General features: G+C 40.1%; 1 protein-coding gene and 1 long non-coding RNA gene across 2 annotated transcripts; both read right to left on the minus strand.

Moving 5' to 3' along the window:
- Positions 1-3,526: 3,526 nt before the first annotated feature.
- On the minus strand, positions 3,527-4,091 carry LOC149767839 (uncharacterized). Its single transcript, XR_016400394.1, has 2 exons — positions 3,988-4,091; positions 3,527-3,850 (listed from the first exon to the last, which is right to left on the minus strand). It is a non-coding gene; the product is annotated as an uncharacterized LOC149767839 (long non-coding RNA).
- A 6,525-nt stretch (positions 4,092-10,616) lies between these two features.
- Positions 10,617-14,618, minus strand: LOC103713368 (beta-fructofuranosidase, insoluble isoenzyme 1-like). Its single transcript, XM_088720633.2, has 6 exons — positions 13,550-14,618; positions 12,572-13,425; positions 12,238-12,396; positions 11,593-11,831; positions 11,048-11,141; positions 10,617-10,943 (listed from the first exon to the last, which is right to left on the minus strand). The coding sequence occupies exons 2-6, from the start codon at positions 13,418-13,420 to the stop codon at positions 10,758-10,760; spliced, it is 1,527 nt and encodes a 508-aa protein (XP_088576759.1). The 5' UTR covers positions 13,421-13,425; positions 13,550-14,618; the 3' UTR covers positions 10,617-10,757.
- Between the last annotated feature and the right edge of the window lie 3,172 nt (positions 14,619-17,790).

A 17,790-nucleotide genomic window follows, 5' to 3' on the forward strand; every position in this document is an offset into this window, starting at 1 on the left:
GGAAATCTAAGTCGTCCTAAAGCATGTGAGCACATCGACAGCACGTGACTTCGAAAGCGCCCGACCTCGGACACCTTGCCAAGCGCCCAACTTCAGAGCTCCCGACTTCGGAAGTCCAACCTCGCCACTCACCTACCGCGGCCACATCCTTCTGTAATCCGATCAGAGATCATGCCCTGCCACGGCCCCTAAAATTTAATGCGCATGGCCTCCGCAGAACTCTGGCTTACTCCACAATTATTGCGTATTTTTGGCTTACTCAACAATTAATGCGTATCTCCGGCTTACTCAACAATTAATGCGTATCTCCGGCTTACTCAACAATTAATGCGCGTGGCGCCTGTTATCTATGAATCTACAGTCCTCCACGGCAAATCAGTTCGGCTGCATCCAGTCGACCCTGACAACCCCCTGATCCCGACCTCCTGTCCGATGGCAAGGCATTAATTCACTTGATCGTGCACCAATTCATGCGACGTGCCCAGCCGTACGGCAACTTTGTCCCATCACATCGCAAGTAACCGAGCACCCTTCTATAAAAGGGGAGGAAAAAATCTCTGGGCGGGGACTCTCTCCCTTTGAATACACTTGCTCCCCTCTGACTTAGGCATCGGAGGGTCGGCGCCGGAAATCCCGGCCACCGGCTTTTTGCAGGTCCCTCGCAGAGGACGCCGCTCGTCGACGGATCGCCGCCCACTAGTTCTCGCCGGAGCTCCTCCTTCCCAGCGGACCGGTCGTCCCCGGGTCCAGTTTCCAGCAACATGTAGTACTCTTTTCCATGGCTTCATAACGTAGCCCCAAACATTTTTTTGGGTAAAACTGGATATTTATTATATTATTTTTGACTAAATACAACTATGAGAATCAGCATGTAGCAGATCGTAAAATGCTCGGTTTACTAAAGAAAACTGAACTTATTTAGAAACCAGCAATCTCCCTATTCTTTGCTTCGACTTGGATCAACATGTCATTAGAAGTCCCAGATTTTTTTTCTTTCTTTCTTTCTTTCTTTCTTTCTGTTTTTGCTTTCAGTTGCCAACAGATTCCAAGCCCATCAATCTCTTTCATTATTTTAAAAACAAATATATAACGTGAAGAAAAGCCGATCTGTTTCCGCCAATGCTAAGGAAGCTTGCTTACACTCCTCAAGAACAGTCAATCTGCTCCCTTTTACTTTGTTCACCACTGCCAATTAGCAAGGATGGTTATGGTGACCTAACCTTCCAGTTTTTTTTTCGCAGAATGCAATGGAAGGAAAAACAATTTGTGTTCGGCATCAAAAGCAATTGTAAATCTGAAATCATTCTGTATGGAGATAAATAAAAAACGCAGAGAATAAAGGAACTCATATTTGTTTTACTCTTTTAGATAGAAATCCACATGAAGAATCATGAAATCCATTTCAGCTATTACATAGAATCATGCCGATGATTAAAAAAAAAAATCACTCACACAAAATGAACTTAGACGCAAGTGACTGGAATTCACTCGCAGAAGAAGAGTGGGATTTTCCCTTACAGATCTGAAAGAGAGCTGATTTGTGTAGCCCTAGCTGTTCAAACGGATTACAGGAACTTTCTTTGTTTTTAAAACTAAATGAGCACCATGCTGATTCTATTTTCTTTTTCATTTTTTTCTTTGATAAAAAATATCTTCTGCTTATGCAAAAGAAGCTGAGCATATTTCCATGCAACACAAAAACTAAAGACCGTATACATGAAGCATACATCTTTCTCACCAAAAAGAGGAAAAAAGAATCTAATAATCAGAGAAAAAGATCATAAGTCATGGAAAGGTCCGTGACTGAGTTGTTTGCACCAACTAAATGAGATCTTCCATCAATTTCTCAAGGTCAAACTGCCCATGCGAGCACTTCACAGCATTCACCACCTCCTGAAAGACCGAAACATTGCATGGCAGCATCAACCCACTCCTCTGCTCGAAGCCATACTCCCTGTAAGCCCTCTCCAAGAGCATCCTAAAGAGCGGGTGCGAAAGAAAATCAGTTGGAATGACAAACCTCTGCCGCTCTTCTCCGACATAAACCGGTAGGCACCCAACCGAGATTGCATTCAGAGGAAGTTCCTCGGAACTCCCAAGCAACCATCGGTGGCGCAATGGCTCGAGACTCTCAAGCACCTTGGCTTTTTGGACCAACTTCATGACGGACACCATCTTCATCACAAAGAACAATGAGATCGAGCTGACAAAGAAGAGCTTTAAGATACAACTCTGTACTTCTGACAAAGAAGGGTGATGGTTGGAATTCTTAGGATGTGGGCAGCAGGTAAGATGGGTCGTAGTATATATAGAAAGGACTGCAGCTGGAATCATAGCTGTACGGCAAAGCAAAGTTTTCCAATAGGCAGGAAAAAGGTTATGCCACGCCATGCAATCGTTATATAAAATAACAGAAGAGGCTTGCCGTTTGGGAGCCGAAATTTTTAATGTCTCATCCAGAATATTTTCATTTGAGTACTAACCGTACAACACAAATATTGTACTAATAATAAGCATGTCCACATGCTGTGTCTTGTGTGAAGTGAGTGTGGCTGAATATGTCATGGAATTGCAAGAAAACGATGAAATAACAACTAGTACACATGCTGTGTCTCGCCATGAGAAGTTTTATCTCAGTATAGATTTAAGATAACAGATTTGAAACTCCTTTTCTGAAAATGTAGAAACGATCATGAAAACAACTAGTCAATCCAAGAAATGCCGTATGAACTACTTCTGAGGACCACTGATTTTTTTAATGAGAGGTGTGGGAAGAGTCAAGAAATTTAATCTGGCAATAAGTTGATTAACATATCGTTGTCTCCTTCTATTTCTAATTGTCTCTACTAAGAAGGGGGAGGATGTTCTGGATACGGTGCCACATAAGCTAATGACAACCTCTGGTTCGGACTGTTCTGTTTACGGTATCAATCGTAAGCTATTCTTTATTCTTTATCAATTAACTTGCAACTCGACCTATTCCCGTTTCCCCACAAAAGCAAGATAAGACTTCCCTCGCTGAAAACAATTGCAACCTTGAACAATTCGTTTCCACCCAATTTACAACAGACCTGTTAACTTCCAAAATTATTTCTCACACAATGAGGGGGACTGAAAAACTCTAACAGTGGTTCAATGGAGATCGATGGATTTATATTTTTGCTGCAGAAGATAGTGCAGATAAACAGACTAATGAGTCTTATAGATCACTTAAAAGTATGGTGTAACAGTTAGAGAAGGTAGGGTACATGGTCCAGCCATCGGAGTTAATTTACAATGAAAAAAAATGGGGGAAAAACTTTGTTTGGCACATTGAAGGCTAGCTAAGGTTCCATGTGGTACTGTTGTTGCAAAAACATTATAATTATGTGATTTTAACAGTAACAATAAACTTCCATTAGAAGATTCCAAACAAGAATTCCTAGCTGAGAATTTACTTGGATTTCTTCATTTTGCAGATGTGTGTAATCATAGAAGTAATTAGTGTTAAAATGCATTCAGCAAGCTGTGCTTCTGTGCAAGATAATTCCAACCTCAAACAAGAATTGAAAACTTGTTCATATAATATCTGCCAAACATGACATGGAATCTTGGATTGCAATTACATTCGAAAGCCTAAGCCAAATTAAAGCCCAGATGTTAATGTGCCACAGGGCAGGGTCGACAGCATTGCTAGAAATTAGCAACCAACTCAAGTTCAAGAGCCTGGAAGAACTTACAGCGACCCTTACCACTATATTCAATATCCTCACTTTTCTTTTTATATCCAGTGAAACCAACATTAGACAACTTCAACTGCCGCTTACCACCATTATCATTAGAGCCATCCTCATTCAGCTTATCAGACTCCCTAGGCAACACAAGCATATCAAGTAAATCAAATAAGGGAAAAGGACAAAAGCAATTACTTATTTCACACGCTTCAGCTTCTTAGATAAGCTAGAGTAATTTGACCTTAAATAGCTAGCCAGGTTCCAAAAAATTCACCAGATGACTTCAACTGTATCCTTGAAGTAGGGGTTGCATGTCCCCCAACTGAAGCGAACCAATGTTGGGAACCCAAACACCGGGTGCTTATGATGATCCAACCATGCTTTGATCCCAAGATCTGGCCAAAGTACATCATGAACTCAAAAGTTAGAAATGTTTATGGTTATACGCATGAATTCGAAATCAGATAATGACAGCATGCTTTACACCCTGAATATTCAGATTTAGAATGTACTTTCTCAATAAAAAAAATATGGAAGATATTGTGTACACTAAATAGCTCTAGCAGCAAAGCTAAACTATAAACAACCTCTTCCACTCCATCCAAAATCTCAAAGGGCCCAATGTAGCGAGGACTCGGTTTACTAGGTCTCCCAAATCTCATGACACTTTTTGAGAGTAAAACCTTCAAGAAGAAAAAGTCACCCTCTAAAAATTTCATCTCTCTTTCTTTTCTGCCCAACTCTTTTGTTTATCTTGAGCTGCCTTAAGTCTTTTCTTGATCACTGTAATTTTCTGTTTGACATTTTGGACTAACTCAGGACCCAATAACTACTTTTGTCCAACATTATCTCAATACAGAGGAGATCTGCACTTCCTTCCATAAAAAGCTTCATAAGGTACCATCTTAATACTAGAAAGATAGCTATTATTATAGGCAAATTTTACTAAAGCTATATAATCATCCTAGCAACCTCCAGATCAACTATACATGCCCTCAACATATCCTCCAAGGTCTGAATCATTCTCTCTAACTGGCCATCAGTCTGAGGGTGAAAAGTAGTGCAGAGCTTTAATTTAGTTCCCATGGCATTTCGAAAACTCCTCCGAAAGCTAGACACAAAACGTGGGTACCGATCAGATATTATGCTTACTGGCACACCGTGCAAACACACGATTTAATGAATATACATTCGTGCCGTCTTCCTTGCTTACTTGCGCTGTTCCTCTTGTTCTTGGTTTGGTGACCTAACCTTCCAGTTTTTCTTTGCAGAATGCAATGGAAGGAACTCGTATTTGTTTTAGCTAGAAATCCACATGAAGAATCATGAAACCCATTTCAGCTATTACACAGAATCATGCTGATGATTTAAGAAAAAAATCACTCACAAAATGAACTTAGAAGCAAATGAATGGAATTCACTCACAGAAGAAGAGTGGGATTTTCCCTTACAGATCTGAAAGAGGGCTGATTTGTATAGCCCTAGGTGTTCAAACGGATTACAAGAACTCTCTTTGTTTTCAAAACTAAATAAGCACCATGCTGATTCTATTTTCTTTTTCATTTTTTTCTTTGATAAAATATATCTCCATGCATCACAAAAACTAAAGACTGTATACATGAAGCATACATCTTTCTCACCAAAAAAAGGTAAAAAGAATCTAATAATCAAAGAAAGAGGTCATAAGGCATGGAACGGTCCGTGACTGAGTTGTTTGCACCAACTAAATGAGATCTTCCATCAATTTCTCAAGGTCAAACTGCCCATGCGAGCACTTCACAGCACTCAACACCTCCTGAAAGACCGAAACATTGCATGGCAGCATCAACCCACTCCTCTGCTCGAAGCCATACTCCCTGTAAGCCCTCTCCAAGAGCATCCTAAAGAGCGGGTGCGAAAGAAAATCAGTTGGAATGACAAACCTCTGCCGCTCTTCTCCGACATAAACCGGCAGGCACCCAACTGAGATTGCATTCAGAGGACGTTCCTCGGAACTCCCAAGCAACCATCGGTGGCGCAATGGCTCGAGACTCTCAAGCACCTTGGCTTTTTGAACCAAATTCATGAACGACACCATCTTCATCACAAAGAACAATGAGATCGAGATGACCACGAAGGAAGAGCTTTAAGATACAACTCTACTAATGCAGGATGATGGTTGGAATTCTTGGGATATGTGAGAGGCCCAGCCACATTGGGCTGGTCCAGCCCGACACCAAGAGAGGGCCCGAGGGCCCTCTTTCCGGTCAGAACAGAGCAAAGCCCTGTTCGAACACGGGGAGGAGGACGAAGAGTCCTCCTGCTCCACGGATATTGTCGAAGGCTAGGATTATCCTAGCCTCCTCTCCGATCAAGCTAATCGGCCGCAAGAATCGCGGCGGAGCAACCACCATCCGAGCTTATCCCCCTCACCCTCGAGTTAATCCCCTTTGGAAAAACCCTCGATAAATCTCCCACCTCTTAGAAATCGAACCACCGCCGAGCTCCTCCTCTTCCTCTCCTCTCCTTCCTCTCCTGTCCTTCCCCTTCTTTTTTCTGGTGAATCTGATCCGCCTATTTGAAGTATGATTTAAAGTGAAAAGAGGTTAGTAACTTAATACTTCAAAATGTGTTTTCTAAATTATTTGGCAAAATAATTTATTAGTTAATTAAATTTTGATATATGTTTTGTACTTGGTTAAACGGGTGAGGCATGTTAATAGTTATTTTAAAATTATGTTATATATTATGAAATCTGGAAAATGTGACCGGACAAATTATGAAAAATCTATTTTGTGTATATATATATATACACATGGCTCCGATCTCAGCATGGCTACGATCTATTCTGGCCCCGCCAATGGGATTATTTGTTGGCCCTATCGACTTATATTTATGAGAAATTGATTTTGATACCGTACCACCGAAAATTAGAGTAGTAGTATTTGGATACCATACCACCGGTGATTAATAATAGTGGTATTTGTTACTTTGTGCAATCGATGCCATTGGGTCACGCAGTTATAACCTATTTATGTTCGAATTCTGGTATCAAAGTTTGTGTTAACTAAGTAATTTCTCCATGATTGGGCCCCATACCTTGGGGTTTAAGGATTGTAAGGTCTTCACGGAGGATCTTGACTTTGATACTTGTTCCAATGTTACGCGGATAATATTATATTGATGCCTGAGAATACCTGGGCAATTTTTATTTTGAACCTCCTTATGGTTCCAGGAAGTGCGGCTCCTAGGAACAGCGGGTACCATTATTGTGAACAGTTGATGGTGATCCTCAATGAGACTTGTATTCTAAATTGGTGCCATGATGTGGTCCTTTAAAGGTCGCTCTTTTCAACTCTTCAAGTTTCATTAAAAGCTTGAAACTCTTCAAGTTCCTTCGCAGGCAAAAACTACCCAGGGGAACCTGTCAGGTTGGTGCAGTGCCATGATGTGCTGCTTTTGAGATAAGCTGCCTTCCATCGAAAGGTTTCTTTGAAGTGAATTCCACATGAGAAACTACTAGTATGAAAAAAAAAGCTCCAGAAAAGACATATACTAAACAACTTTCAGATAGCAAAAGACTGATTCAAGTTTTCAATCCACCTAAAAAAAAAAAGGCATTCAAGCTCGCTTAGCATGCTTGGTTTGATTTCATATGCTGATCGTAATTCTCGGACTTGACGCATGGCAGCATGGGTGCAACTTTTGCAAATTAAAGTTTAACTGAATAGAAGCAGATTTTTTTTTTTTTTTTTGTTGATTTCTTGTTCTAAATACAATTCCAGACTATCCTGAAGTCTAACAGCAAGATCCTTTCCATGCACTGCATGCGGATGAAATAACTTTAAATCAAATTGGTAAACGGAGGGAAAAGAAACTAACCGAACTCAACTGAATGTGCTGCTTTCTCTCAATGGGGACTTGGAAACTTAAACGGTATACTCTTGATCTCTTCAATTCAAAATTGAAAATAAGGAAACAATTCAAAACTGAAAAATAATAAAAAGTGGAAAAAAAAAGATGCCATCGGTTCTCATGCAACAATTTGAGGAGAGGCTGGTGAGTCTTTAGATAATGCACGTCACAATTTGGAAGCTTTTCTTCTAAAACCTGGTCAATTCTCCCTTTATGAGTATTCTGGTTTCTTCTACAAAGCACTGACAGGCCATTAGACCTGCCACTGACCTACCACCGTATTATGGAGCCATATGGATACCATTAGGCTGCCTTGCAAAAGTGGAAGATGATCTCATGCACGAATCTCTTGGTTTGTGTCATGATGTGCGATCCTCCTATAGAACTGCTCTCCTACTCCCCTAGTTCCTTCAAAAAGATTGCACCCACTCCTCATGCGAAAATCGTCATCACATATGAATCCACAGCCTCCCAATCCAACTTTTGGGGTCCCACGAAGAACATTCTCTTTTTTCAAGTAAAATCATTGGCAATAGGAGGCAAAAGAGGGATGCTTGATTATTGGATCTCTAATCTCCTCATCGCTTTAAGAATGCTGAGCCTATTTCAAGAAATGAGAAGCTGGGGTGTCCTTTCTCGGACCTCCATGATGGAAGGCACATTGTGGAGCTAGATACAACTGGAATTTCTAGCTACCGACTCTAATGAATGGTATCTGTCATCCAAGATAAGGCTGCATTGGGACCCATTTCGTGTTGTGACATCTCGAAATCTTGTTCACTTTTGGGTTCGTTCTTTCTTTCTTCTTATTCTACTTCTACTTCTTCTTCCTTTTTTTTTTGTTTTTGTATTTTTGCTGCTTTGAGACAAGGCATGCGTGCATTCTCGATGGGAGCACGCTTCACCTTTCTACCTATCTCTCCTTTTCATATCCTCGTAGATGATGACAAGTTGAGAACAGCTTTGTGGTCACCCTTCTTGGTCATGCCGTGAAGATTTATTATTACTTGAGTTGAGCTGATACATGGGCGCCTCACACACACCGGGTATGAGTGCAGCCATTAAGTCAAAGAAAAGGAGAAGATACATCGAAGGCGGCACCGAGGCATGAGTATAGAGATGCGATTCCTTGAAGAGGACCAGTCGCAATGCAATTCTCTTAACACTGCCATGGTCCCCCCCTCCCCCCATTTTCCTTTTCATTGAGGTCATGAAGGTCACTACCCATTTCTCGGTTTGTATAATTTGAAGAGCCAAAAGCTCCTAATGATGGATACCAATATTGCGCCACCCAGTTGGTTAGAGGTCCCTAAATTTTAGGAATTTAAATACAAAAAAAAGGCATCACAAAAATCCTTTTCAAAGAGAGAGGAGGGCACCAGAAATTTCAGATATCGCTGCACCTGATCTTTGGAAGTTAACCCCTCAATTAGCACGGCTCTTCCGATTATCGTGATGTGCTGGAACAAGTGTCGTGTTGGGGCTACCTTCCCTTTATTTTGAAGAAGGCCATTTGAATTTTTTAATTGTCTCTCCTAGGTTTTTTGTTATGGGTTTCATAAGATTGGTAGAAAACGCCGTTTCCAAATTATGGAGAAGGGGTGTATCTTTCGCACGACCCGCCTTGAGATTGATAAATTTAGAATGCTTTTGAGATTTGTGCATTAGGCGATCCAATGGCGGTTTTGGGAAGCTAAGATTGGTTCGCATGTTAGAGTCAGGAGACATCAAACTGTAACAATTAGAAGAAAGGGGTTCTCTCATCTCATGATCTGTTCACATATTAAGGTGTTTGGTATATGAACATATTTTCCTTTCGTCAAGATGCTCCTTTTTTTTAGCTAAAAAAAAGCCAGTGGCTTTTTTTTTGGAAGAGGAGGAATAAAAAAAAAAGGAGACAGATATTTTTGTTAGTGTTAGTCATGTTCTGCACCGAGCATCAATAATGTTTCATTAAAATCTTAGTCTCATCCCTATGATAATGGTGAGCTGTTATAAGAAATTGATGTGGTTCTATATTATTTTGCTATGTTGGAAAGGAGCATCAAGGAGCACCCAATAGTGCCCCCTGTCCACTATTTGAGCAAGGAAGAGCTAGTGATCCATGTGTTGAAAGTTGACACTAGGCATATCCTACTCAGGCCAAGTCACTTGTGGCACTCATTGCTTCTTTAGACTTTATAAAAGCATAGTAGGCATGCATTTCCTAGCAGGTTTATAGCTATGCTCAGGTGTACTCGGGTTCCAATTTATGTATAACTAACAATTCATTTAGTTTGTGAAAAAAAAAATTCTCACTATTTTTTTTTTTTAAAGCTAATGCTTGGATATATGATGTTTGAAAAAATAATTTTTACATGTTTCGTTAACCATAGAAAAGTAGCACATTCTAGAATGTCTTATGTTTCTCCCAGCATCTACTTTTCTAGAAAAATTATGTAATATACTTATTATATTCTTCCTAAAGAATAAAAATCTTGCCTTATTCTATCTAAAAGCTTAAAAATATATTTAAAAAAATTAATTTTTAGCAAGTGAGAATTAAATTTTTTTATATTTTACATGAGTTTTTGTTTTAATGTAAAAAATTTATTTTTAAAAAAAATTCAACCAAATATAATATTTTTTGTTGACTATATTTTTCTTTTTTTTCCGTATGAACCAGATGAGCCATAAAAGAACTAACCTTTACCTTAGCAGGCTCGTTTGCCTCACTCTCTCTGGGTAAAGTATAATGTCAATTTGTCCACTTGTAAGGCAGGCAGGTTTCTTGTCATTGGAACTCTAAACAAAAAATCCTCGAACTTTAAAACGAGCACCATTCGATCTATGCTGTAAAAAAAAAAAGGCGCCGTTCTAAAGAAAAAGAAAATGCACCACTTGATCTTTAGTTTCTTTTTTCTCGGTTCAACATTAGTATCACACCAGGCTTCACTGGTGATTGTCACTTCCTTTATCTTTCGAAGTATACAAACCTCGCAACCATGGCGGACTGAACAAATGCTTCACTTAAGAAAAAGTTGATGCTTCATTTGATATCCATTTAGGAACATGAATGGTGCCATTTTCAAGCTCTAATCAGGTTTCATTACAGGAAAGCTTTGCGTAATTTACTAGACGACAGATTATGCATTCGCACAAAATACCCTCCTAATCTCCATTCATGAGAGGCCTCCTGATCTCCCATGCTTTCAGCTCCGAAACTTTTATATCCTCCAATCCATTGTTGAAAACAAACAGATGAGCATCCGGTCCTACTGCTAAAGTAGGATAAACTCTGGACGTAATGCATGTCTTCCCTCCAGCACCAAAGCTCTCGACCACAGAATTGTCAATCTGCACATCAACAATCAACAAGAAAAATTAAATGTGAAAAAGATCATTCCAAAATTTCACTGAACTGTTCTAAAGTAATTAAGGGGAACGATTGATTGACATACCAAGCTCCTTAGAGAGATTCTCTTAGTATTGGCTATATCAATATCGACAAAGCCGGCGAAGGTTGGTTCGTAGACACGTGGCACTAAAGAAGACCTGCATGTATAACAAGGACTATTAGTAACATGACGAATATTTTATCAGCAATTACTTATTTACCAAATAACCGTGTGTTATACTAGAGGCGTAGTTATTTGAGTCAAAGACGTCTTTTTATCTCCAGCCACAGTCAAAATCTGACCCACCAAAGCAGACTTTTGACTTTGCTTATTGGTCAAATACAAACACCTCTCGATTCAAGATTAGGTGATTACGCTTCACAAGCACAAGAATCTTGACAATCTAATATTGTAGGTAGTTCATATTAGCACAGCATGTTTGCCGGAGACCAATTGTTTGGTCTGTTTCAAGTGCAAGGTTATGAAGTGATGGTTAGGTGTTCGGCAAAATCAAAATGAGTGCTTCTGCTCTCTTGCCAATTACCATTCCTTGGACGAGCTATGAGAAAAAAAAGAGTGGTGGATTGAGGAAGCGAAGGATGGCAAACCTTTTGGGATCATGGCACATTAGGACCACATGCTTATTCTGAGCTTTGAACACCCTGAAAAATACAGCAGTTTTCTCCTCCATCTTTGCAGAAGCCAAAACCAGGAGGCCGAAGGGGCCAACTCCACCCCTGACCTCTGCGTCCTTCAGGCCGCAGAGTTTTTGTGGATCAGTCCAAGTATGATTAAAGCTCTCAGCTTTTTCCAGGCTTGAGACGTCAAAAGTTACCTCCACGTCTGCCTGTAGAAGAACACAAGAGGTCAACAACCCACCGAATACTATTCCAAGTCCGACCGGAAAATAAGATACCCGATGGTGGATTGTCAGAAATTTCTTAGTAGGTCTATTGCCAATATCAACATTTTCATAATAGAGACCAAGTTCTCTAACAACAGGCTTTACTTTCTGGTAAAGATGAAACAGCGGACAAGAAAAGAGTAACAAGTTCCTAGCCATCCAAGACTCAGAATATATTGCACTCACAAATAGCAGGAGTATGCAGATAATTTGAAAAACAATGTTGGAAAAGAAGCTTAAACTTGCAGGAAGAATCAGCATACTAATGAAATTGCAGCAAAATACAACAAAATACCTGGTGAGCGATAAAGGACAGCAGATAAAAGCATAGAACAAAAGGTATACTAGCCTGTGAAGTTTGTATTCCTTTTACTTCAAAATAATGCCTACTTTTCACCAACTTGTCATGGATATAAGCTTGCTTCGTTCTAAGACTTTCGAGCTCCTCAATCGGCCATTGCACAACTTGCCGCTGGTTGCTGTCAAGCCAAAGAACCCTCGGAATCGCCTAAAACAAGAAAAGCGACACATACAAAAACAACAACAACAACAATTTTAATATAAAATATCTTCGAATTAATATTTAAAAAGAGAGAGTAAACAACCTTCGTGCCATCAACTACTTCATATAACATATAAAATTAATTAGAATAAGAATAATTCTAAGAACGATCAGCACTCACCTGAATCCCAGCCCAGCCTTTAGTGGTTTCATTCTGAGCTATATCCGACTCGTTCGACCACCCCCACAAGATCCTCCGCTGTTTTGCCGGATCGAAGAACGTCTTGGAGGCATAAAAATTTCCATAATCAAACCTGAGCCCGGTGCTATTATCGGGCGAGGTATTGTCGGGAACATACCTATCCCGAGCAAGGTCATACCTTCCCACCGTGTAATACTCGAACCTCGTCAAGTCCAAACTGACCTTGAAAACATACTTCAACCCCTTCCCGAGGGCTGACGTGTCCAAGCCGAGCTTGCCGGCCGGCGCGACGGGGAAGAAGTCCGGGCACTCCCACATGCCGGTGTCGTTGGACGAGTGCAGCGGGTGCTTGGCCTTGGTCCAGCGCACGAAGTCCCTGCTTCTATACAAGTACGCCATCCCCCGTTTGCTACGCTTGCTTCCGACGGTGACTCTCCAGTGCCCGTCGGGCCCCAGCCAGGCCGTCGTGGGGTCGCGGAACGCGCTCGCGTTCACACCGGACGGGAAGATGACGGGGTTGTAGTCGGGCTTGGTCCATTCCCGGAGGTACGGATCCGATAGGTCCTTGGGGAATGCGACGTTTTGGAGCTGGCGTCCGGCTCCGTCAATGCCCGTGTACATAATGGCCGGCTTGTTGCCGGGGAGAATGGTCGCCGAGCCCGACCAGGTCCCGTTGATGTCGAATGGCTTGGACGGGTAGATCGCCGGTTCGAGCGGGATCCAGTTGATCATGTCCGTTGAGATCGAGTGCGCCCACACGATGTTGCCCCACACCGCGCCCTTGGGATTGTATTGGTAGAACAGGTGGTATACTCCATTATAGTACATGGGTCCTGCGGAAGCTTGCAGTTTTAGCATATGGTCGAGATTCTGAGGAAACCTTGGTAGGTTTGCTCGTCCGTCGCATTTAAAATTGGCCGGAAAAAGTTAAAGTAATAAGGGACAGAAGTAGCGTACCATTTGGATCTGCTCGTCGCGTTCATTGAATTCACCGACAAGCGCAAGCGAGCATGAGAAGAAAACACCGAAAATATCAGCATCCAACCGCTCAAATGGAATAGGAATTTACTGTTTGACTAATGTTTTCTAGGATATATACATAAATGTCTTCTTCGTCAGAAGGATCGAGAGGATTGATGAGGAGAATGCCATCAAAACATAGCCGTAGTGGTAAAATAATAGCCTTTGGATGTTAAGTGGGAAGTGATCGACATTGGAGTTCAAACGAAGCTGCTATTTTTTTTTCTTTTTTTAAAAAAAAATTAACATAGACTTGGTGGTCAAATTCCAGCGGTATCGGACCTTTCAATGCCAAAAGAGTACATCCAAACGCAAGAAATTTTTGTGGGGAGACAGGAGTTTGACAATAGGGGGAGGCCGCCGCCACCACCCATAAGAGCCGTCGAGAAAAACGTGATAAGTGGATATGGGCGCATTTTAGCAAATTTAGGTATTTTGTCGCTAAAATGCGCCCCAATACGGTAATCCGACGGGAATGAAAATAAAACAAAGAACAGGATCCAAGGGAACCCAAAAGAACAGTTAAGGATATATAAGAGATGAGAAGGAAAATTTGGACTGCATCAAATGCATTAAATTAACGACAAAAAAATAATAATAATAGTTTTAATCTGGGATCATATTGAGAGATTAATGGTGAAGAGAGAGGAAAACAAGAGAAGAAGAGGCAGTATTTTGAAAAGAGGGAGGGAAGATTCACCGTTCATCCAGTTTCTGGGAGGCTGGAAGTGATATCCTGTCTTCAACAAAGAATTGACAACGGGGACATGCAGGGACTGGAGGTGAAAATACACCACATGAGAAGCATCCACCGTTCCATTCCTCGCAGTGAAGAGAACCACCACTAGTATCCACGCCGTCCAAACTCCCCTTGTTGGAGTTCCCATTTAAGAGTTGCAAAGCCCACAGACAGGTACAAGAAGAGAAGGATCAAATGAAGGGTTAGTAGTTGAAAGGAGAGATGGAAAACAAAGGTGATCTCTAGGGAACGTATACAGAGAAGGACAGAGGAGGGGTGGGGGGGCGCCGAGGGGAAAATATATAATGGAGTTGAACGGTGGGAAGGGATGATAATGAAGAGAAGGAAAGGTCTGCACGGGTATATATAGGAGAAGGGATGGGTCTCGACTCTCGAGTTATAAAAGGGAAATATTAATCTGAGTCGGTAAAATTAGAATTTGAGTTTATTTTTCTACATATTACCTAATGCTCCCAGTGTCTTTTCACTAAATAAGAGGAGATAGTTACTATCATCCACTTTTGGTTAGGATATTATGGATCCCTCTTATCTAGTGATAATAGTAACCATAATGAACTAAATAGTAACCATAATAAACTAAATAGTAACTATAATAGTAACTATAATGAACTAAATTAGAGGGGATCCATAATATCCTAACCAAAAGTGGATAATAGTAACCATCCCTCTTATGTAGTGAAAAGAAACCGGGAGCAATAGATAATATTTAGAGAAAAGATTTTAAATTCTAATTTTACCAACTTAGCATATATATATATATATATATATATATATATATAATGGAGGTGAATGGTGGGAAGGGAAGATAAAAAAGAGAAAGAAGGGTCTGCATGGGTGTATATAGAGAAAAGGAATGGAGTCTCTAGTTATAAAAAAAAGTATTCTGAGTTAGTAAAATTAAAATTTAAAATTTTTTCACTAAATGTTATCTATTGCTCTTAGTTTCTTTTCACTAAATAAGAGCGGATGGTTGCTATTATCCACTTTTGGTTTGGATATTATGGATCCCCTCATTGATATGGACGAGATGAATATATATATATTGGAGGTGAATGGTGGAAAGAGAACATAACAGAGAGAAAGAAAAGTTGCAAGGGGTATATATAGATAGAAGGGATGGGGTCTCGAGTTATGAAAAAAAGTAATCTAAGTTGGTAAAATTAGTATTTGAAATTTTTTCACTAAATATTTTCTATTGCTCCTAGTTTCTTTTCAGTAAATAAGAGGGGATGGATTGAGGTGAATGGTGGGAAGGAAAGATAATAGAAAGAAAGAAAGCTCTGCAGAGGGTATATATAGAGAGAAGGGATGGGGTCTCAACTTATAAAAGCAAAGAAAAAAAAAAGGAGCAATAGATAATTTTTAGTGGAAAGATTTCAAATTCTAATTTTACCAGTTTCTTTTCAATAAATAAGAGGGGATGGTTTCTATTCTCTACTTTTCGATTAGATATTATGGATCCCCTCATTGATTTAGATGAGAGGACTATATATATATATATATATATATATATATATATATATATATATATATATATGGCTGGGCTCCCATGCCAAGCTCACAGTTTGCATATCTTTGGTGATCAGGACGTGAATCTTTGGAGACCAATACCCGCAACCTCCAACCAGAGCCATGTTGAGCTTCCAAGCTGAACTCCTATACCGAGCTCCTAGTTCGTGCATCTTTAAAGATTGGGACCCGCGACCTCTGATTAGAGTCATGCCGAGCTCCTAAGCCACAGTCCAATGCCGAGCAATCCAGGCCAAGCTCCCAAGCCACGCTTCAATGCTGATCACGCCAAGCCGAACACCCAGGCCGCGCTCCAATGCCAAGTATTCCAGGCAAAACTCTCAAAGCCTAACGATCTAGGGAGATCACTCCACTCTAATACTTTCTGTTTTCTTACTATTTCATGTTGTTGTTCCAAAGCATTGCCTGACTTAAGCATCGTAGAAGGCCAGACTATAGCCACCCCGGTAGGCCTTTCTCTTCTCTTTATATGAAGACCCGTGATACTTCCAAGCAATTAGTGTTCCGTCTTCCACCACCATGGATCGAGCAGGTTGATTTACGCCATCCATGCTTCCAGATCATCAGAGCATGGTCAAGCAGAATTTGGGCACCAACATTATGCATCTTTTCATCGATTTGGCCAACTTTATCCCATTTTTGCTTCGAATGTTATGCATTTCCCTACTGATGGGGATGAGTTTGCGATAACTTGATTGTAGGATATCATTTTCTTTTTAGAATTTTCTGGTTTTTTTAATATACTTGGCCTACAACCGTCTCGTGGAGTAGTTTTCCTCTTTATTATAACAATTTTTTCCATAATATTTAAATAAATAAAATAAGAAATTGCAGTATCAACTTGAGGAGTCCATATCTCTCCTACTCTAAACACTACATAAAACCAATATAAGCTAAGGATAGTAGTGTTGCCGCTAGCAACCGATTGGACCCAGACATCAAGTTGGTGGTGGAGTTCCTAGCTAGTCTACTCTCCAAATCAGCTTTTATTGGCCGGCTCGCCTGGTTAGCATAGGTCAATTTCAAGATGTATCAAGTAGGCAGAAGAAAGATGAGTTGCGCAATATATTTTTTTAGAAAATGATGAGTTGCGCAATATATTTTTTTAGAAAATGATGAGTTGCTTCACGTAAAGTTGCTCTAGATATCATACTTATCCACAATTCGTCCATGTTCTGTGTATAATGTCTCACAGCTTTTGGGGCTACTTGGAGGTCTGGTGTTCATAGTGAGATTAAGGTTGCTAAGAAAAAAATCTATTTGATTGAGAAAATCGCAGGGTTGGCAATCCCTAAAAATGAGAGATGACAAAAATCATCAATAAAAGGAAATTAAATATATATTTTTATATTTTTGGGATTTGGTTCCTTGTTTGATATAAGGGAGGGATCTTATTCCTGATGGAACCAAAATTCCCTGTATTATTGGGATTTTGTGGTTGGAGGGCTCCCTCATCGCAACTAGATTTTCTCCCCCATCAGTTCACGTGGTTAACTTTTGGCCACGTAGTTTCATTCAGCGGAGAACCTTTTCCAGCATTCAAACAACGCCTTCACAAAAGTATTTAAATATCTCTCTATCATCATTTTATTTGATTTCATCCAATTAAAACCAGTGGAGTTAGTGAATGATTCCTTTAAGCTTTTAATTTTTCTATTGGATTGTATTTGATGAGATATAATGGTATATTGGCACATTAAAACTTGTTTCATGTGCGAGAGAGAGAAAGACAGTTTTTTATAATCAATCTGTCACTTTATCTATCTTGACTTTTTTTTTTCATTCTTATGTAATTCTGATTTGATTTTTGGTTCCCCTCCTTTGTGAATGATTTTGTGTCCTTTATTTTTTAAAATAAATTAGTAAAATTCTTCTGAAATTTATATTT

This window comes from Phoenix dactylifera, chromosome 4 (assembly GCF_051530095.1).
Source record: "Phoenix dactylifera cultivar Ajwa chromosome 4, Ajwa_hap1_PhDact_Kaust_v1.1, whole genome shotgun sequence".
NCBI lineage: Eukaryota > Viridiplantae > Streptophyta > Magnoliopsida > Arecales > Arecaceae > Phoenix > Phoenix dactylifera.